General features: G+C 40.7%; 1 protein-coding gene across 1 annotated transcript in view; it reads right to left on the minus strand.

Annotated features, from left to right (window-relative positions):
* The window catches only part of PITPNB (phosphatidylinositol transfer protein beta), a 59,831-nt gene extending 47,986 nt beyond the window's left edge, over window positions 1-11,845 (minus strand). The window contains exons 1-3 of the mRNA XM_079151481.1: window positions 11,712-11,845; window positions 7,058-7,088; window positions 3,866-4,011 (exon numbers count right to left, since the gene is read on the minus strand). Coding sequence (XP_079007607.1) covers window positions 3,866-4,011; window positions 7,058-7,088; window positions 11,712-11,731 — 197 coding nt within the window. The 5' untranslated portion in view covers window positions 11,732-11,845. The remainder of the gene's footprint in view (window positions 1-3,865; window positions 4,012-7,057; window positions 7,089-11,711) is intronic.
* Between the last annotated feature and the right edge of the window lie 10,053 nt (window positions 11,846-21,898).

Genomic DNA, 21,898 nt, shown 5'->3' on the forward strand with positions numbered 1-21,898 from the left:
TGAAGAAAAGCTGGGGAAGACAGGAGACACCAAACAACTGACAAGTTCCTTCCGGAAGACAGCAAAGAGACTGGCCTACTTAGATCTCTAGGTTTTCAGTCCGAGTGGAGGTTTAACAACTAAGGTCAAGTGGCTAATCTTGACTACCTTACTAAGTTTACTCTGGAGGACGTTAGACTTTAAAGACGTATGAGAAAATAAGATATGGTGGAACACAGGATTCCAGAAGAATCACTCCATGGAGTCCACTGGCATTCACATCAGGAAAGGGAAAGTACGCTGACTCTCCCTGGGGATCAGAAGCAGAGCAGAGCGGTGAAGAGGCAGGCTATAGATGGCCGCTCAGGTTCCTGTCCTCTCTGCTACCAAATGCAGTGAGACGGGGCCAGTTACTGAAGATTCCAGGAAACCAGACTTATGAAATAAATATCCCTCACGGAGTCACTAATTTGGGGGTTAGTTACCTTTTGCCAACACTGTTTCTCAATCTTCTGGTTGAGATGAAGTGTATACTCTTTATCAAGAACCGTTCTGCTAGTGAGAGGACACACTAGCCAGGGAATCCGGAGACTTTGGTTACTCTGGGTAAAGTGAACCTCAGAATTTCAAGCCCCTCAAGTGTAAAATGAGGTGCTGATGGCCTTAGCCAACTGTGAAATTCTCCTGACATTACACAGGGACACTGCACACAGCTTGGGTCAACTAACGGAATCGATGCTGAAAAAGAAACACATCCTGAAACTAAGGTGACTTCCTCAGGGAGAGCGGGTGTGCCTTCAGCATGCTGACCTCACGCCCCCAAGGAAACTGAAGAGGACGCGCCACCAGCCTTGCCCCTGGGTTGGGGTTTTTTACAGTACAGCAAAGGCCTCGGGCACTGATTACTAAATTAGATGTTCTGAAATTCGACAGAAATGTGTCCTTCCACAATAGAGTTGTCTTGTGGTCAGTGTGCTTTCGGTGTGACACTTACGAATTCGAGTACTGGCATCTCACTGTCCTGGCCCCAAGAGCTGTCCTCCCTCTTAGGCTGACCACCAATCCCTGACTTGTCTTCATCAATGGCTAGGATTTGGGCCACTTCTCATCCTTACCTGGGTGGCTGCTGTCTATACCCCCTTTCCCTGGACTCCCCCACCTCTCCGAGCCGCCATGCGCAGTGTGTGAGCTTGCGGGGTGGAGACGACCACACAGCCTCACAGGACCCAAGCCCTGCCCCTGTTCCTTTTCATGGGAGACCTGGGTTCTGGTCTTACTGCCAGGCACCTGAGACTGCCTATTTCAACCAAAAAAATCACCGTTTTGCCACTTACTAGCTATGTAACCGTGCCTTTTTGACAGTACCAAACGAGTGTGCGGAAAGGGTAAAACCAAAGGGTGCTTGGAATGAGCGTAGCTCCTTCTAGGACTGAAGAAGCTGTTCCAAAAGCCCCAGTGTGCAGGCGGGCTGGCCTCCAGGGAGCCACGACTTGACTTAACCCATGAAAAGCCTAAGAGGAATTCTGAACCTCAGACCCAAATAAGCAATTAAGTAAGAATATCTTAAAAGAAAAAAAAAAAAAAAAGAGAATATCTTACTGACCATATTTTTAGGTCCCTTCAACTAGAAAGCGTTATTATTTATGTAGAGCTACCTAAATCAGATGTTTCAAACTGGCATTTAATAGTCTTTTTCCCAAAAAAAATAAAAACACAGAAGAGTAAAAATGTTTTTAAATCACCCATATCCTACCATCAACTGATAATAATCATTCTTTTCATTTTAATAAATCTCTTTCTAGGCTCTTTTCAAGATTAGTTTTTTTAAAAAACATGAAACATATTATGTATATATAAATTATTTAGTATCTGTTTCCATATAATAACCTCATAAACATTTCACTGTATCAAACATTTCCCCAATATTCAGACTTAACATTTAAACCTGAGGGTATTGCGAATCTATTTCAACCTGTGTTATTCACACATGGAATACCGATTTTAAAAGAACATCATACCCAGGCCCACTGTCCCAGCCCTGTAATCCCAGCAGCTCAGGAGGCTGAGACAGGACCGATGGCAAATTCAAAGCCAGACCCAGCAACTTAGTGAGGCCCTAAGCAACTTAGTGTGATCCTGTCTCAAAGTAAAAAGTAAAAAAAGGCTGGGGATGTGACTTAGAGGTTAAACGCTCTTGGATTTAATCCCTGGTACCAAAAAAAAAAAAAACCCACAAAAGAACATCATAGACTAATGAAAGAGTTTATACATTAAACTTTCTGGTTCATTTTAAAATTCCCAGAACGAATCCAACATTTATAAGAGGAAGTCTGATGTGTCAGTAGACTTCAATTAATGGGTAAATTAAAAACTTTAGAAGAAAGCTAAATATGCATAAACAAATTCAACATAATCAGTGTCAGATGTGCCATCTGGAAAGCCAAAGTTTTCTATTAGGTGACACTTCTTTGGATACACTAAGTTATTAACAAATTTAAAGACATCATAAGACAATCTCTGATAACTGATTGATCAGTCACCAACTTGATTATTGCTCAGGTCAAACCTGCAACAGAAGCAAAGAAATGCTGTATTCTAACAGAGAATAATGGTAAAATTTAAGGTCTATAAGGTGATTACCTACTTTATATTCAATCATAATCATAAAACAAGCTGTAGAGTTAAACTGAGAAAATCTGAAAATCACCAATTACCACAGCTCCTCCATAATTGTAAGGAACTCTACAAAACACAAGCATGATTTACTGTACTATGAAGAAAATAAAAGCAAGCAGAAATTATCTCCTGCTCTTAATAACCTGGGAGACTACTGACAGAATGAACTTTTAAAAGCCATTACTTGTCCTTAGCTCTTGGATAAATACTGGCATGCCTTTCTATTTTAAAATATTTATGGCAGAGATCAGACTGCCAAACTTAGGAAAATGTGCAAAAGAACCCGGACAAACCAAAAAAGCAATGAAAGTCAAGTCCTACAAGAATTTCAAATGGTCAATTACCACTCAAGGACTTTCACCCTCACTAACGAAGAAATACAAGCTTAAATAAGAGGATATTTTCTGTGTATAAAATTGGTAAAAATTAAAAAGGAAAAATTTAGAAAAATGAACACCATTAACCTCCTGGGAGGGCACCTTGGCAGCACTGTTGAAGTTTACAATGAGTGTGCCTCCCAGCACTCCTACTCTTATGAACTTCTCCTAGACAAACAGTGACCTAAGGCCTGAGGACATGCACACAGCCAGGTTCACCTCACAGAAACATCAACACACAAAACCAGGCAACACCTCCAAGACCTATAACACAGGGAATGGTTGAGTAAACTATGGCATGCCCATACTAAAAAAATCTATTCAACTTTTAAAAAATCACATGGATATGAAATAAAAACATGAAGGATGTTTATGACCTATTATTACACAAAAATAAACTGTCCAGTATGAGTCTAGTCATTTTAGCAGAAAACTAAAAGTGATAAAAATGATCCTTCTATACATAAACTTATTTTAAAAAATATCTTTGAATAAGTACTGAAAATGATCTAGAAAGATAAACCCTGAACCCACTTACTGCTAGTGTTCCTCTCTGTGGTTATGGACATTTGATGACAAGGGGTGAGGACCAAGTTATCTTAAAGTCTTCTCTGTTGTTTGAATTTTGTTATAAACAAATTTTACAACTTAAAAAAAAAATCAATAAAGAGGAAATTCTCTCAAGAAGTTAAAATGCAAGGGTTTATCACACTGAATTAAAAACTCTACCTCGGCATGTCCACTAGTAAGCTGGGTAGCTTTGACATAGGAAGCTGGGTAGTTATGGTTTACTGACTTAATGACTGGGCGCCAAAGATGAATACGCCACTTACCTTTTCAGGTGATAGATTTTGTGTGTATACTGTCCCTTTTCTCCATCCTTCTCATAAGGCTCGTTCTTCAAGACTTCAATTCCTTCTCCTCCACCAGTCTCATTCTTACTAGCTTCTGCAACAGAGTACAGCTGCCCAACCTGATACTAAAATGTAAAAGAGCACAGATTTTCACTAACTCGAGACTAAGTGCAGGAATGTCCTATAATAAAACCTTAATAGAAAAGAGTTAGAAAAGAATATCCAAACCATGCAGCATATGTGATCTATATAAAAACACAACCCAAGTTGGAAATCAATGTTTAAAAACAGCAGGTGATCATATAGTTTTCAGAATTTATACACTTTACAGGATTTCCAATATTCAAAAACAAATGCCATTACCAATATTCTGTTGCTTTAATACATGCTACCCTTTTTATCACGCAAATTTCTTGACACTATTCAACTTCTGAACAATATATATCTGTACTTTCCAAAGCATTTTTACTTCTATCATATCACATTTAACTTTACAAAATTCTGAGAAAGTATGGCAGGAATATATCGGTTACCGTGTCAATTAAAGCTGGGCAACCAGAATATTGTTCTCAATAAGGAGGAGGGAAACAAAGTTTAATAAGAAAAGCTTGAAGATTCAAAGAACAATGAGGGTCCAAACTTTAGAACTCTGGGTTTTTTTTCTTCTCATGACTTATGTATGACATCCCAATCTGGCCCTGGCTCAACTAAACAGAAACAGTATTAGATACCCAGAATCAGAACTTTAAAACAAAGTCTTCTAGTAAACAGGAACTGCTTTTAAAGTATTGTAAATATGCAAGTATTACCATTAAAGGCAGTTCCTTGCTGACAAGTTTCGTTTTCATTAGTCAACCTGAACCCTCAGCGGCCCCCACCAACACCCGTGAGGAAACAGCACTGTTCTCTGCCACTATCAATTCCCATGAGTAGCAAAAAGCAAAGTTCTCATGGTTTAACGCATTCTAGTGACCAAGCCACAGCTCGGAACCAGCTCCAATCTCTTCACATTTGACTAAACTTCTTTCTTCCACTGAAGACAGCTTAAAGAAGCATTTTTTTTTCTTTATATTATCAAAGTAAAGGCACAAAAATATATCTCCAATAACTAAATAATTCAAAACTAAAATTTTATCTGAGAAAATAAGGGTTACTATAAACTGAAAATAATCGTATCTAAAAAACTCATGGGGATATGATGCTATCTTGCAGATTAATTTAAAACACACACAATCTTATTCAATTTGGAAGGGTTTAAGGAAGCTGGAACCAAACAAACTTCTTTAATGCTCCAAAAATAAGTGTTCAGAGATTTTAGATCGCAAAGAGGGCTGATACACCACTAGGGTTAGTCTAGTCATGCCACAGCCTTAAGGTCTTCAAAATGTACCTTGTAACATTGTCACATATATAAATAGGATGAAAATGTCTCAACCAAAAGGTAAATTTGGTCCTGATCAACACAGAGTAACAAAAACTCATATAGAAACAACTAAATAACCATATCCAAAAGAAGTGATTAATGTACTGATAAGTTGTGGCATGTTACTAGGCTTCCCTCCTGTTCTCATTTAAGATTAATCTCAGTAGAGACAGGAGAAATGCTTATTAAATCTGAATATAACAAAAGGCTGTGATTATTTTGGTTGACAATACCAAGACTCAGAAAGATTTCAACAAACTGATTCAACCAGCTGAAGCAAACAAAAAATACCCTAACAAAAACAAATGTCAAGTTTCACACTCAAGCTCAAATAGTCAATTGTGCAAATAAATAGGGGTCCTGACTTGTCTCAATTGTGTTGTAAAACAGTGAAACTTCAGGCACTACTGAGGTTCATACAGCTGTGCTCAAGTCTGCATTAAACAGTGCCAGACAGCTGCTCTCTGAGTTCCTGCATTTCCCCTGGTCTTCTGTCAGCTGTCACCTCTTAGGTTATCAGTTTGTTTTGTCTCACTTCCAATTTGCTGCTTCTAATCTACTGACAGCTCTAGGAAAACCAGACAAGCAAGCAGGAACTGTGTGCAAGAAAGGCCCAGAAGGTTTATGAGGTCTGCTACACATATCTTAATTTTACAGACAGTCTTTGCTTTTTTTCATCATTTCTGGCTCTACTACAGGTGGCGGCAACTGCAGGACACAGGTCCTCTGTAGGTGATATATTTCTATGGCACCTGCAAATCAAGGAAGACAATAAGCTCTCACAGGCAGAGGTTGGTCAGACTATCTGGAATACTGTTTTCAGTTCAAAGAAACAACTATGCCACATGCAGTAGGGAGACTAGTTGGTTAAGAAGTCTAGAGTTCATGTTATATTAAGCCAGATAAATGTGCTGGGATGTTTAACCTTATGACCTTTGAAAATGGAACAAAAGGTCTTGGCAGGTAGCAGAGATGGCAGGAGAGCCACCATCAGGAGGTCTGAAGGGTTACCACAGGTAGAACAGGGCAGGCTCGATATCCACTGCCTAAGAGGGATGACGTGTGAACAACAGTCAAGAATTAAGGGAAAGTTGATTTTGGCTTGAAGAAAAATGAGGCTGTAGCTCAGTGGCAGAGCGCTTGCCTAGCATGTGTGAAGCACTGGGTTCGATCCTCAGCACCACATTAAAAAAAATAAAGGCATGGTATCCATCTACAACTACGAAAAATTTAAAAAAAAAGAGAAAAGACAAATGTTTAAAATGTCGTTGAACTGTTGAGTAAAGGAGTTGCTTTTCTAGGCAGCAAGCTACTTAACCTGAAAAGCACTTTGAGGCTGGAGCCTCACTTCTCTCAGATGGTGTAGAAAGAATCCCTGTACTGGTTACACTTTATTCTTTTGGGGAACTGAACCCAGGGCACTTCATCTCCATGCTACATTCCCAACCCTTTTTAATATATTTTGAGACAGGGTCTGGCTTAGTTGCTTAGGGCCTCTCCAAAACGCTGAGGCTGAACTCGAACTTGCCATCCTGCGGCCTCAGCTTCCTGAGTAGCTGGAGTTTATTCTTCAAACTGCCAAAACAAGGCAGCATATCAGAAATTTGTTTCCAACTGAATAAGTATAAAACACCACAATTCATTTTGCTACAAAACGGGAATAAAAAAATGAAGACTACCAAGATATGAGTTTAGATTAACATATCAAGCAAATCATACCAATAAAATGATTCAGAAGAAAGACTTACCTCCTGTACAGAACATGGCAAAACCACACGGCTAAAATGATAAAAGAAAAGAATACATATTACACTTGAATGACTTTAACACACAGAACTCTAGATTTAAACAATCTTTTACTTTAAATTCAATGCTACAACACATAGGACTCTTAAATCTGAAAATAAAATTATGCCATTTATGCAAGAGTCTTAGAAATTCCTACAACCCTAAATAAGGGTCTTTAAACTGCAGAAAAAGAGCTATCTCTCCTGAATCCCAATGATCATTTGTACTGAGTGTCTTCATTGTTCTAGGACCCCAAAGATGCAGTTGCAGCAATTCTTACAAGTAAAGAAGCAAGAAAAAACTCATCACTGAAAACTGCAGGGTACAGAATGTATTATTTGGCAGGATGCCCTCGTGAAATTTTTAGATGGTTTCACTGACTACCTATACACCGTGCATTTTATGATACTTCTCATAGAACACATCTTGAATTTCACGAAAAAATGTTTCCAGAAACTGTTTCTCTACTACCAACTGTTCGAGTTTAATAAGGTAAAAGTAAGGGAGCCTTTCAAATTAATACAAAAAAAAAAAAAAAAACCTTTTATTAAGGAAACTACCTTGACCTTTATAAATACAATAATTTTTTTCAGAGTAGACTCAATAAGGTTGATAGGTGTTTAATCCTGTCCAAGAATTTTGTTATTTGACATACTAAAAGGATATCTCTATAGCTCCATTTTATCTACAATGCTACCCTGAAGAATTATTTTAAATATATACATTATGGTATATTATTATATATCAGAATGCATTTTCTCTAGGTTTTTACAGAGTGATCCCTTATTTCTACCCTTAACCATTTCTACCATAAAATCTGAAAATCAATGTCATCTCTGTATATTAACTGTCTCATACTGAGTTCCAAAATAGCAACTTCCTTTTCCCCCTACTTAGTTCTTCTTAGTTTTTTATAAAAAGGAGGAGGGGGAGAGAAACACAAAAAGCAAACAACCTCACAGTCACCTCAACTGTCATTTTATAGAAAATGCCCAACAGTTTTACTCACTCCAATTTCTCTTTAGCTGCAGCCTCTTTTTGCTTTTCTCTTAAAGTCATTTAGTTTCTTGCTACTATTAGTGATGATTTTTTTTTAACCTAGACATTCTTAGTGGTCTTTCTTTAACAAAAAGTGAAGAGGGCATTATTATGCCCCAGAATATTACGTCTTGTTGTCATTACGGCAGCACCTCCACCTCCTCGCTCCACATGCCCTCAAACGTTTACCTGAATGTTCACACACCTCCAACATGAATTGAACCTGTCTCCTGTTATTCCCTCCCCCTCGACTCAGAGTCATTTGTCGCTCTCTTTGAAACCGATAAACGATGACATAAAAATGATGACAATCTCAAAGTTACAACGGTCACTAGTTTCAATTCTCATGAAGAATAAACTTGTTCTATTGTTCGAAGTCCCCCCATAACTAAAAATCGCTAATCATCTTAGCTGTCTCGGTAAACAGGACATAAAATTGGAGAGGAAAAGTTAAAAAGATAGAGGTTGGGACACATTTTCGGGGCTTGGAACACTAGGGTAAGAATGAAATGAATTAATCAGGCAAAAAGGAGTCCTGGAAGGCTGTAACGACAGATGACCCAGGAAGCCAGCGGGAGGTGGTTAAAAGCACGGAGGAGAAAGAAAATGAGGAAAAGCTGTCTTCTGGGAGGCTCTCATTAAGAAAGGCCTGAACCAAGAGGGCTGGAGAGAGGAAGATAAAGAGGAAAGAAAAATATTCCCTGAAGTCCCACAAAATCAAAAAGAACCACAATTGAGTAATTTCAACAAATATTTGCTGGTGTGAAGATCCCCTATTTTTGTTTAGCAGCTCTTTCAAAGAAACATCTTTCACAAAACGAAAGTGATTAAGACACTCAGAGTGATGGATGAGTCAAGGAACTTCTTCAAGATTTGCTTAGTAAAAAGTAAATGGGGGGCTGGGGAGATAGCTCAGTTGGTAAAGTGCTTGCCTTGCAAGCACAGGGCCCTGGGTTCGATCCCCAGCACCCAAAAAAAATATATAAATAAATAAAATAAATGGGAAAAAGAACTGACAAGTTTTGATCTTCCAATATTATTCTAAAAGCAAAATTCAATTTTCAGAGTAATTTGAAAATTTACAAACTTCTCTGAAAATCCTCATGAAAATTTTTCCATTACACTAGTGGCAACCTCTACTGCTTTAGTAATAAATGGATGGGGACTCACCCACCCTGAAAGTCATTACTGACCTTTTAATTTTATCAAAAATAGAGTTTTGTAGGACAACAAATATTTGCCAAAGTATTTTAGTTTACCAATATCTTTATATAGGAATGACCTATTCACTGCTCCTGACCAAAAACAATTTTAGAAAGTTGACTGGAGAGCAGGAAGAATCATTTTTTCATTCAACATTCCAGAGAACTTAGACTATGCTGGGCCATATTCTGTAATAGACACTGGGAATGCTTAAATAAGAAATAGTCTTTACCTAAAGAAAAGTCTATAAGGTGGGGGAGAACCTAGAAGAGACACACAAGTAAGAGAAGTAAACATCCAGAAGGGCAAAGTACACCTTATGAAAAATAATTAGACTCTGGGCACACTTCAACTTTCATTATCTCAGTTCATTCCAATTTTCATAGGGAAAGGAAAGATCTGCAAAAAGGCTAGTGTGCAAATCCTCAGTGGGAACTACTTTCTATGAGCTAGTTTGGTACTGCTTACATAATTGTCAAAAGATTAAATGAACACTTAATTCACATTTTTGGAGGGAGAACATAATTTCAATAGAAGAAAGAAATGACTATATATCTGACCTAAATGCAGTTCTACAACTCTCTAAGTGGTTTGGGCCAAGTCAATTTCCTCCTGTTCTACACTCTCAATCTGTCTTAATATCTGCTACTAACTACATCAGATATTAAAATAACAAATGTATGATACATTGTTACAAAATACTTAGAAGAAAAGTTTTATATAAACCCAAAGTTCAGTATTATAAACAAGCTTTAATCAGAAAACTTCACTTGAGCAAAACGCAAAAATATCTATTCACAGAATCCTTGTCATTGACAAAAGTTGTAGTTTTTCATCACTTCATTTAACAAATGTTTGTTGAGCACCTACTATATGCTAGGGACTATTTAAAATTTGGGGGTAGGAGAGTGAGAAAAAGGGGAAAATTTGTAGAGTTTACTTGTATTAAGAATATATCTAGCCAGGCAGGGTGGCACATTGCCTATAATCCCAGCACCTCAGGAGGCTGAGGCAGGAGGATCATGAGTTCAAAGCCAGACTCAGCAAAACTCAGTGAGACCCTGTCTCTAAATAAAATACAAAATAGGGCTGGGGTTGTGGCTCAGGGTTGAGTGCCCCTGAGTTCAATCTCCAGTACAAAAAAAAAAAAAAAGAGAATAACCTAGGAAAATAGGAATTCCCTGAGAAGGTGTCATTTGAGCAAAGACCTAAAAAGGTGAGTAACTGAGCTGAGGGATGCACACTTCAGGCAGAGGGACAAAAGCAAACAGGTCCTCAACTGAGCTCATATGTAGATCATTGAAGGAACAGCAAGGAATCTTTTGAGGCTGGACTGGGCACAGGAAAAGTACTAAACGGGATTAGAGCAGGAAAAAATAGTGTAAGGCTTTGCAGGCTGTTGTGAAGACTTTGATTTTTATTCTGAAAAGGCAGAGTGTCTTTGGGTCGTGGTTTTTTAAAGGTCGGACAATTAATGCTAAAAGTAAGATGTCTGGCAACAGCTAAATTAAATCAAAAAAATTTAAGAATTTAAAATGAAAACATGAATTTGGGATAAAATCTAAAAATAAAGAATGGGTCATACTAAAATTCCCCAGCTGCCCAAGTAGGGATGCGGAGGTCAGGAACCAGGTGTGACAGCTGAACATCCACTGTCAACCAGATTTTCTGCGATGTTAACAGATCCCGATCGTGGGGAAAACCTAAGTTCTCAACAAAGCCCCACCATTTGACAGGGCATGTGTCTGAGCCCTCACCTGAACCCCGTGGAGCAGGTGGGGCCCCGAGAGCCAAGCGACCCCTCCCAAGGCAGCTAGCTGCCCGGCGGAGCGCGGCTTATCAGGTCTACCGGCTGCCACATGAACTTCAGGGCGCCAACCTCGCGCAGCCGGCGATGCCTTCACCTGAAAATCACACCTCCCGCGGGTGACAAGCAGACTCCGCCCCGGGCGACAAATCACTGTCAGACCACCGCGTCTTCCCCCACCCCGGAAGCTGCGGCTCCGACCCACCGGCGGGCCTGGGAACGGGCCCAGACCCAGGCCGGGGGTGGGGAGGGCCGCGGGAGAGGCGGGTCCCAGCGGAAACTCCCGGCCGCGCCTTCCAGAGCCACGCGCCGGGGCCCGCACGCCGCCGCCGGCGCCCGGCAGGAGAGGGCGGCCGCGTTACCACGGCAACGCCCGGAGGGTCTGTGGGGCGCGCCGCTGAGGGCCCTAGGGTGGGCCGGGGGAGCACGCCGGGGAGAGGGGGAGCGCCCGGGGAGCGGCCGGCCGGGAGCTCACTACGTCTTGGGAATATTCCGCCATTTCTCAGTCAGTGGATCTTCCACCGTCGTCGTCCCAGACCCTCCTTCGCGCCCACCGACCCACTCACAATTCCTTAATCAGCACCATCTTCCCGGAACCCCCTCACAGCTGCCGCCGCTACCGCCGCCTCTGCCGCCGCCACCGCCGCCGCTACCGCCTCTCAAGACGCATGCGCGGCCCCGCCTCCCCAGCCTTCGGGCCACCGCCGCGCCTGCGCGTCTACACCCTTCCGCCGCTACCCGTTGCGTCAGCGCGCCAGTGGGAGGCTAGCTCCGCCCAGTTGCATGCCCCACCCCGGGCCCACGAGGCCTCCACTGCAGCTGCGCGACGCGCGGGAGCTCCAGTGCGTTCTATTGCGCCTGCGCAAGCTCCGAGCGCGCTCGCCCGTCGGCTTTCAGCGACTTCTCCCACCAGCCGCTGGCGCTCTGGGCGTGTGTGCCGCCTACGCTTTCCGGTGAGTGTTTCAGTCGGTTCCCTGGAAGGCATTTTTGCGGCTATCAGTACTCTACTCTCACTGCTCTGAGACGAGGCCCTTCTCAACCGACACCCCACTTCCAGAGTCCTCATTGGAGACTGACGGGTTCTGGAGGTCGACCATGCTGGGTCTGCCCTGTCCGGGGTTCTGTCTGCTCAGATTCCGCGGGAGGCCGTTCCACATGCCCAGAAAGGCTCTTCTTAATTGCAATGTCTGTCGTTCCTTGCCCTGACTTTTAGTCCTCAACGGTGGTAACTTTGCATCCAAACAGTCCAGCTGAACTAAACCAGTTCTCCCAGCCCCTTACAATCTCTAATTTCAGAATTTCCTTGTATGTTGTAGAGTACACAGCTCATTATAATAACAATGGAAGTGCACTTTACTGAGGCAGACTAAAAGATTTCTGAACAGTGTGTGAAACATTGAGTGCACCAATTGGTGTAACACAACTCTGGTCAAAGACTTCCCCCCTAGAAAGTAAAGGTTCTTTACCTGGAATTTGAAGATTTGTTAGGCTCCCAAGGAATTTGAACCGCCGAAATTTGCGTGCATCATTTCATGTTTTTGCACAGTTTTTTAGGGTCTCTAGTGTTCGTTTGCTTTGTTTCCTTTGCATTTTGTCATTCCATTTTTCCCAGGAGGATCTTGATTGAAAGTATTTCCATGAAGAACGCTTTAATTTTGAGAAACATAAAAGCATAGGACATAGCATTGTGCCACTGTGGAAAAGACAAGGCTGGTCTTTAGAGTAGAAAGACCTGGGCCTGAATCTTGGCTCTTCCAACTCAGGATACATATGACTGTCACTTAGATGCACAATTGATGCATCTAAAAAAGGAGACAGATCTGTCTACAACAGATTAAAGGAATAAAGGGTGTGAAGTAATTAAAGTACCTTTGTTACACATTACCTGATGTATAATAAGTGTTCAGAACCATTTATGTTTCCAGAGAGCAGGTGCAGTAATGTAAATAAGATGTAAATCCCAAAGAGCAAGATGGCAAAATAGAGCGGTTGGGTTCCTGGCTGCTCCATGGGGTGAAACCAAGAAAGCAGACAAGCAGCTTCTCCATAAGGTGGGTGGACAGGGCTGGGGAGATAGCTCAGTTGGTAGAGTGCTTGCCTTTCAAGCACAAGGCCCTGGGTTCAATCCCCAGCACTGCAAAAAAAAAAAAAGGTGGGTGAACAAAAAAAGCAGGGGTAGGGGGACTTCACTGGAATATAGAACTGGACATCCAAATCAGGTGACACAGGAGGTTGGATATAATAAGGAAAAAACCCTCAGTGGCACAGCTGCTGCCATGGTCAGGCCAGAAACACCAGCCAGAGAGGTCCCTCCGTGAGCAAAGTGGAAGGATAAGGGAATTAAAGGAACCCGCGTTTGGGGGAGGCCCAAGGCATGTCTGGCCAGAGCACTTAGAGATCAAGGACATTGCCCAAGAAACTTGAAAGATGTGTGCATGATATCTGTGTGCAGGGAAAGAAGCCTCCATCTCTCCGGGCGGTGTATGGAGGACAGAGGAAGGGACCATTTTGCAACTGCTGTGCATGGCTCTGGCACCTGAGGGAGCCAATTCCTGGCAAACCCATTCGGCCCGAAATAGAAGCCCAGTAAACGCACACCACCCAACATAGAGTGTATGTAAGTGACCAGGAAAAAATTGAACGTGGAGAGAGGTTTACACAGGGGACAACCGGTTGTGGAAACCCACCTGGGTCTACCCTTCCCCCTCCAATCTGGTTGCTTGCAGGACCAACTGGTAGAGATGCATCTGGCCAGGAACTCAGAAGGCCTGGGTGGGGAGAGATTGGAGGCTAAACCTGAGATCAGGAAACATGGGGTCCACAGGTGATGTAGATGATTAGGAATTGGCTCCCCCACACACACACAGGTGGAACACAGGGGAAATCCCTGGGGTACAGTCTTGTGTGGACCAGCAAGCACTGGGCACTGGAGGTGCGCCCATTTAAAGTCTCCAGACCAGCTGGCACTCAGCCAAGAGCCTGGAGCCTACCTAAGTCAACCCTACCTCCAGGAATTCCACTACAGTATTACCTCTCCTCCAGCAGTTCAGAGGGCGGAGCATGACGCTCCGCAAGACCCGCCTAAAACTGCTGAGAAGACTCTGAACTCCAGTGGAAAGAATTTGTTAACTTTTCATCAAGATTTTTTTTCTTTTCCTTTTTTCAAAAAAAAAAAAAAAATTATTTTTCTGTTTCATTGTGACCTTAATGATATGTGGAAATTTATACATTTTCATATTTGTTGTTTCTCACTTCTAGCTTTTTTTTCCTACTTGTAGATGGACACCATACTTTTATTTTTTTTATTTATTTCTACGTGGTGCTAAGGACAGAACCCAGTGCCTCACCTGTACTAGGCAAGTGCTGTACCACCGAGCCACCCAGCCCATCATTTCTAGCATTTTTGAAGCCAGTTATTTTTTGTGGATAGTTTTTTGAGAACTAGGATGTTTGATTATTATATTTTAGTTTTGTGTTCTTTTTTATTTTTTAAATTTCTACTTTATATATATGTATTTTTTCTGTTTCCCTTGATTCTCTTTTCTTCCACTAATAGCCAATCTTGATTGTTCTTTCACTCTTCCTTTTTTACTTCTGTCTTCTCCCTCATAATCATCACATCCTATATCGCTTCTGTTCTCTCCCTGTCCACCAATTGAAATTGTAAACCCTTTGGCAAACTTGCTGTTTTTAATGCAAGTAATAACTGATCACATCATTTCTGTTAATTGTAATAATTAAAATTGTAGATGTTATTGTAGTAACCATTTGGATTAATGCTGTATATTGTTTGCATTGGTTGTTGTTGTTATTTGTCTTCCCCTAAACATTGAGGTACTGGACTTCAGGGACACTGTGAGTCCACAGGGTGGGAACTGTATTACCTCAAATCCATACTCTTATATTGGTAAACACATAAACAACATGAAAAAGCAAGGGAACAAATCACCCAAACAAACCAAGATACTCTCATAACAGAATCCATTGACACCACAGTGGAAGAAATGTCAGGGAAGGAGTTTAGAATGTACATAGTCAAACCATCTGTGAAATAAAAGATGGTATAGGGAATGAAATCAGACAAGAAGTGTGGGAAGTGAAAGATGACTTCAATAAAGAGAGATTCTGGAGGGGAAAAAAAAGCAGAAATCCTCAAAACAATAAGCCAAATTAAAAATTTAATAGAAAGCATCACCAACAGACTAGACCAATTGGAAGAAAGACCCTCAAGCAATGAAAACTAAAAAATATATAATCTTGAAAATAGAGTTGAACACCGGAGAAGATGTTAAGAGACTATGAACAGAACTTCCAAGCGCTATGGGATGAATATTAGAAAATTTCCCAAACCTAAAGAATGGGATGGAAAATCAAATACAAGAGGCTTACAGGCAAATGTACAAAATTGCAACAGACCTACACCGAGGCACATTTATAATGAGAATGACTAACATACAAAAAAGGGATAGAATCTTAAAGGCTGTGAGATAAAAATATCAGATTATGTAAGGAGAGGAGCAGGAGGGGGATTTCAGGTGATTTTTCAACCCAGACCCTCAAAACCAGAAGGTCCTGGAATAACATAAAAGTTCTGCAAGTAAATGAATGCAAGCCAAGAATCCTCTATCCAGCAAAATTAAGCTTCAGATTTGAAGATGAAATAAAAACCTTCCATGATAAGCAAAAGTTAAAAGAATTTGCACTAGAAAGCCTGCACTACAAATCTTTCTTCTCAAAATATTCCATAAAGATGAAATTTTAAAAAAGTGAAAACCAGCAAAGGGAGGAGCTATACTAAAGGAATAATCAATCAAAGGAGAAACTAATTCAAATCAAAAACTAGAAATAAAGCAAAATGACTAGGGATACAAACCATATCTCAAGAATAACCTTGAATATTAATGGCCTAAACTCATCAATCAAAAGATACAGACTGGCAGATTGGATTGAAAAACAAACCCAAGGATAGGCAGTCTCCAAGAGACTCACTTCATAGGCAAAGACATCCCCAGACTGAAGGTGAAAGAATGGGAGAAAACATCACACAGTGAATTGCAGAAACCAGCAGGGGTTTCTATCATATCAGATAAAAATGGACTTCAAGCCAAAGTTGATCAGAAGGGACAAAAAAGAACATTCTGTACTGCTTAAGGAACATATATCAGCAAGACATAATAGTCATAAATATTTATGCCCCAAACAATGGAGCATTTACGTACATCAAACAAACCCTTCACAATCTCAAGAATCAAATAGATCACAACACAATAATACTGGCTGACTTCAACACACCTCTCTTAGCAATCGATATATCTTCAAATCAAAAACTAAATAAAGAAGCCACCGAACTAAAAAACGCAATTAATAATTTAGACTTAGCAGACATATATATAATATTCCAACCATCAAGTGAATATGCTTTCTGAGCATCACATAGATCCTTCTCTAAAATAGACCATATGTGATGCCACAAAGCAACTCTTAGCAAATACAATTAAAAAACTAGAGCTACTACCCTGCATTCTATCAGGTCATACCAGAATGAAGTTAGATATCAATGATAAAATAAAAAACAAAAGCTACTCTTTAACACCCGGAGACTAAATAATATGCTATTGAGTGAGGAAAGGAGAGCGGAAGAAATCAGGGATGAAATTAAAAAAAAAAACAAAAAACTTAGAGGTAAGAGAGAACATCCCTACAACATAGCAAAATATCTATGAAGGCAGTGTTGAGAGGAAAGTTCATTGCATTGGTTTCATTCATTAAAAGAACAAAAAGTCAATGAATAAATGACAGCGTTACATCTCAAAGCCTTAGAAAAAGAGGAACCAATCAACACCAAAAGCAGAAGACAGGAAATATTTTTGCCAGTTTGTGAATTTTCATGAATGTTACATCTTTTCACTTAGCTTTGCAAATATTTTGTTATATCTGTCTTTAAGTATTTCATATTTTTAGATGCTATTTTAAATCTTTTTTTAATTCCCAGGGATTGATAACTTATGAAACTATGCTTGATTTTAATATATTTGCCTTGCTGGACTCACTTATTATAATAGTGTTTTGTGTATTTAATAATTTTACACATAAATGTTTTCTGTGAATAGGGTGGTTTCATCTTTGTTTTGGTCTTTATGATTTTTATTTCTTTTTTGTGCTTCATTAGCTGTTTAAGAGTACCAGGACAATGTTGGTAAAGTAGTAAAATCAGTCTGACTAGAGTTTATCAATTTTATGGATTGCTTTCTTCAATTTAAAACATGTTTTTCTTTGATTTTTCTCTGTTGTTTGTTTTTTATTTAATTGATTTTGACATTTTTATTCTGCCTAATTTTGGTTTAATTTTTCCTAGTATTTGTTTAAAGGTTGAAAATTCTATAATTGCTTTTAGACTTTGTTTTCAAATAGAAACTTTTAAAGTGATAAAATTATCCCTAAGCTCTGCCTGAGCAGTATTTCACAGTTTTTAATGTTTTCATTTTCATTCTCTTCAAAATATTTCCAAATTTTCTTAAAATTTCTGTTTAACCTTTGGACTACTTAGAAGTGTATTGTTTAATTACCAAATATTTGCACATTCTCCCCCTATCTTTTTGTTTTCATTTCCAGTTTAACTTGATTATAGTTTCTAAGAATATATTGGGGAACATTTTAATCCTTTCAAATTGATTGAAACTCGCATTACAGCCCAGCTTTGTGTTTTTACCTCATGTGTTTTGAGGTTCTGTTAGCAGAGGCACACACCTTTAGGATTGTGATCTTCTTAATTATCTTTGTTGTCACGATGAAACTCGGTGCTTGCTTTTCCCTTTTATTCCCCTCACCCTTGAGACTTTTTTTTTTTTTTTTTCGCGGTGCTGGGGATTGAACCCAGGGCCTTGTGCTTGTGAGGCAAGCACTCTACCCACTGAGCTACCTCCCCAGCCCACCCTCTTGAAACTTCTTGTTCTGACGTCTGCTTTCCCTGATGTTCATGCAGCCACTCCAGCTTTCTCATGATGTGTGTTTGCATGGCACCTTCTCGTTACCGCCTTTAACCTGCCTTGATATCAGTAGTATCTTGTGTGCAGTGTGCAGTTGGATATTGCATTTTAATCTGGCCTGACAGTCTCTGCCTTTGAAGGGGAATGTTAGTCCATTTACATTTAATAAAGTTGGAAAAGTGATTGGGTTAAATCTGCCAACTTTTTGTGTGTGTGTTTGCTTCAGCTTTAAAAACATGCATCTATATTCAATCACAGTGTACCCTTAAATCGTACCATTTCACGTCGAATGGCAGGAACTTACAAGGATATACATCCTCCTGCCTCCTGTCCTTAAGACCTCCACAGATGCATCCATTTTTAATTTTGCTTTAAACTAGTCTGTATTTTAAAGAAATTAAAAATGAGGAAAAAAGTGTTTTTGTCACCTACATATCCTTCATTCAGTACTTACTATGTGCTGGGTGTCCTAAGTGCTTTGAATGACTTAGCACATTTCATCCTCTGAGCCAAACACCAGGTGTAGGTACTACTGTGTATTTTATTTATTTTTTTATTCTAATTTGTTGTACATGACAGTAGAATGCATGTATACATTTTGATAGATCATACATACGTGAAAAGTAGAGTGAGAGATAGAAAGGTGATTAACTCAAAGTTAGTCCGCTGGCCAGAACATGAACTTGGGCGTTTGGTATCACAACCTGAGTTTTCAGCCTGTGCACTCCACTGCCCCCTTAGACTGGCCGAACCCTGGCATCGCGGGCTTGAAGGCAGGCATGCTTACCTTGATCTTCACTTTAGTAAGACTGCTTTAGGAGTCTCTCTAAGTATGTTTGCTATAGGTTTTGTAAGCATTGTTTAGTTGTAGATGGACATAAGATCGTCATTGATTTTTTTATTTATGTGCAATGCGGAGGATGGAACCCAGTGCCTCACGTGTGCGTGACCACTCGGCCCCAGCCCCAGCCCTGCTGTAGGTTTTGGTTGCTGCCCTTTATTAAAGGTGTTCTCTTCCTAGTGTGAGTTTTTGTCATTATTTAGTGTTGTATTTTGCAAAATGCCTCTTCTGGTTTTTTGAGATGATAATGTTTGTTCTCTTCTGTTTGCTTAGTTTGATGTCTTCTGTTACTAAACTTTCTGATGATGAGATGTCCTTGAATTTTCAGAATAAACACTAGCTAATAGTGATTTATATTTATTATTTTTAATTTCTCATTTGTCAGATAACTCTGGGTTAGGTTTGCTTAATAGTTCAGGAAATTAAGATTGTGAAAATGAGAGATCTTTATAAGTAGTACTGATTTAACCTCAGATGGCAAACTAATTGTTTATTAGCTAGTTTAAAATGAAGAGGGGCTGGGCTGGGGCTCAGTGGTGGAGCGCTCCTGGGAGGCCCTGGGTTCATCCTCAGCACCACACAAATAGATTAATTAAAGGTTCATCAACAACTAATCGGATGCTTTTAAAAAATAAAACTAAATGAAGATGACTAGTATATGTTTGTTTTCACTCAAGGGATTTTTTTAAAGCACTTTTGCAGTAACATTTCATAATTCAAAATGTACAGTAGAGTATGTAGTCTTGATACCTACAGAAAACAATACCTCCAATGTCTTTATATCCTTTGGGAGACTTTGCATATCTAAGAAAACATGCATTTGTTTATTTTTTGCAGCATGGGACCTTGCAAACACTTGTCACGTGCTAGGCAAGCACTCCGCCACTGAGCCACATCCCCAGCCCTTTCTATTTTGTTTTTGAGACAGGATCTCACTGAGCGGCCCAGGCTGGCTTTGAACTTGCGATCCTCCAGCTGTGGTCTCCTGAGTAGCTGGAATGTAAGGCGAGGACCACAGTGCCCAGCTCTCCCTGATTTTTTTTTTTAACATATTGTTTTTTTTAACATATTATTTTTTTCTTTGTTTTTTCTTAAGGACTGGATGAGACATGGGTCAGTCAGAGGCGTGGAGCTCTTACGTGTGTAAGGCCCGTATATCAAACAAATTGGCCCTTCCTCACTTGGCATTGCTGGGAAAATGAAGCCCCAAGAAGAGCTGGAGATTGAGACAAGCCAGGCTTTGTGAGGACTGGTATGGTGACAAGTCAGAGCTCGCAGTGACTCTAAATCCAAACACACCCCTCTGGAGAAGTGGCACCACAGGAGCTGTCCTTGGAGAACCCTCGCCTCTGCGCCATTGTGTTTCTGGATCCGGGTCTGTTGAGGAAGCGGAGCCGGACGGGCATTGGAGGAGAATGTGGACAACCCAAAGCCTTCCGGGTACTTTTCTCTGAGTTTGTCCCTGTACTTGACTCCTGAGACCTTTATTGAGTAATGACCACAGCTTTTGCTGCTGCTGCTGCTGAATTTGGTACAAATTCCTCTTGGTCACATCTAACTCTGAGCCATACAGGGAAGGTATTCTGAAAGGCAGGTCCAAGCTTAACTGCAGTGACAGCATGATCCAGCCAAAGAGCATTCCGTGTCAGCATGTAGGGGGGTTTCCTTTTTTTCCTAACCTTTTATTGTGGTAAAATAACACAAAAACAAAATTTCCCTTCTCGCCCCTTCCCGAGTATACAATTCAACAGTGTTCCCTGCGTTCGTGATGTGCGACATCATCAGGATCCACCTCCAGGACGCTTTACTATAAACTGAAACTCTGCACCCATGAAATCGTGATTCCCCGTTCCCCTTCTCCCTAGTCCCTGATAACCTTTGACCTCTCTGTATAATTGGATCACTCCAAGTACTTCGGTAAGTGGAAGCAGGGCACGTGCCTCTTCTGGGACTGGCTCATTGCACTTAGCACAACACCCTCAGTGCCTGTGCACAGCGCGGCACATCGCTCAGTACCTTCCTCTTTATGGTCGAGTGATGTCTCCTCGTCACATGGCACACACTGCTTAACTGCTCGTCCCCCTGTGGACACTCGGTTGCCTTCGTGTGTTGGCGGTTGTGGATAATGTTGCCATGCACATGGATGCACAGGTATCTCTCTGTGACACTGCTGCTCTGGTTTAAATGTCCCCTGAAGGCCCATGTGTTAAAGGCGTGGTGCCAGGTGGCACTGTTGGGAGGTGAGAGAGAGAGGTGGAAAGCTCACACACCTGCTTTCAGTTTTGGGATGTATACCAAGAAGTTGAATTGCAGGATCGTGTGGTGATTCTATTTTTAATTTTCTGAGGACGCATCATACTGTATTCCTTAGTGGCTGCACCATTTTAGTGTCAGCGAAGGGGGTTCTGATGGTCCCGCTTCCTTGCTGACAGGTGTTATTTTCTGGCTTTTTCACAGTAGCCATAGTAATAGGAACAAGGCACATCTCTAGTTTTGATTTGCATTCCACTAATGACAGAGAGATTGAGCATCTTCATATGCTCTTTTTGGCCATTTGTGTATCTTTGGAGAAATTAAGATCTTTGCCCATTTTTTAACTCAGTTTTCTTTTGTTGTTGTTGCATATTAGGAGTTCTTTGTGTATTCTGAATAGTGACCTCTTATCAAACATTGTTGGGAATATTGCCTCCTGTTCTGTGGGTTGCCTTTCTACTGCATTTTGATCTTCAGTTTTCATGTAATCCAGTGGGTCTGTTTCTCTTCCATCGCCTGAGCCTTCGATTTTACATACAAGAAAGCATCACCAAACCCACATCCACAAATGTAGGCCTTGGATCTGTCGTGGGCTAATGTGTGCCCGTGGTGTGAGGCAAGGGCCTGAGGTCACCCTTTGTCTGTCTGTCTAGCTTTCCCAGCACCCTCTGCT

The sequence above is a fragment of the Sciurus vulgaris genome (assembly GCF_902686455.1).
Source record: "Sciurus vulgaris genome assembly, chromosome: 8".
Classification (NCBI taxonomy): domain Eukaryota; kingdom Metazoa; phylum Chordata; class Mammalia; order Rodentia; family Sciuridae; genus Sciurus; species Sciurus vulgaris.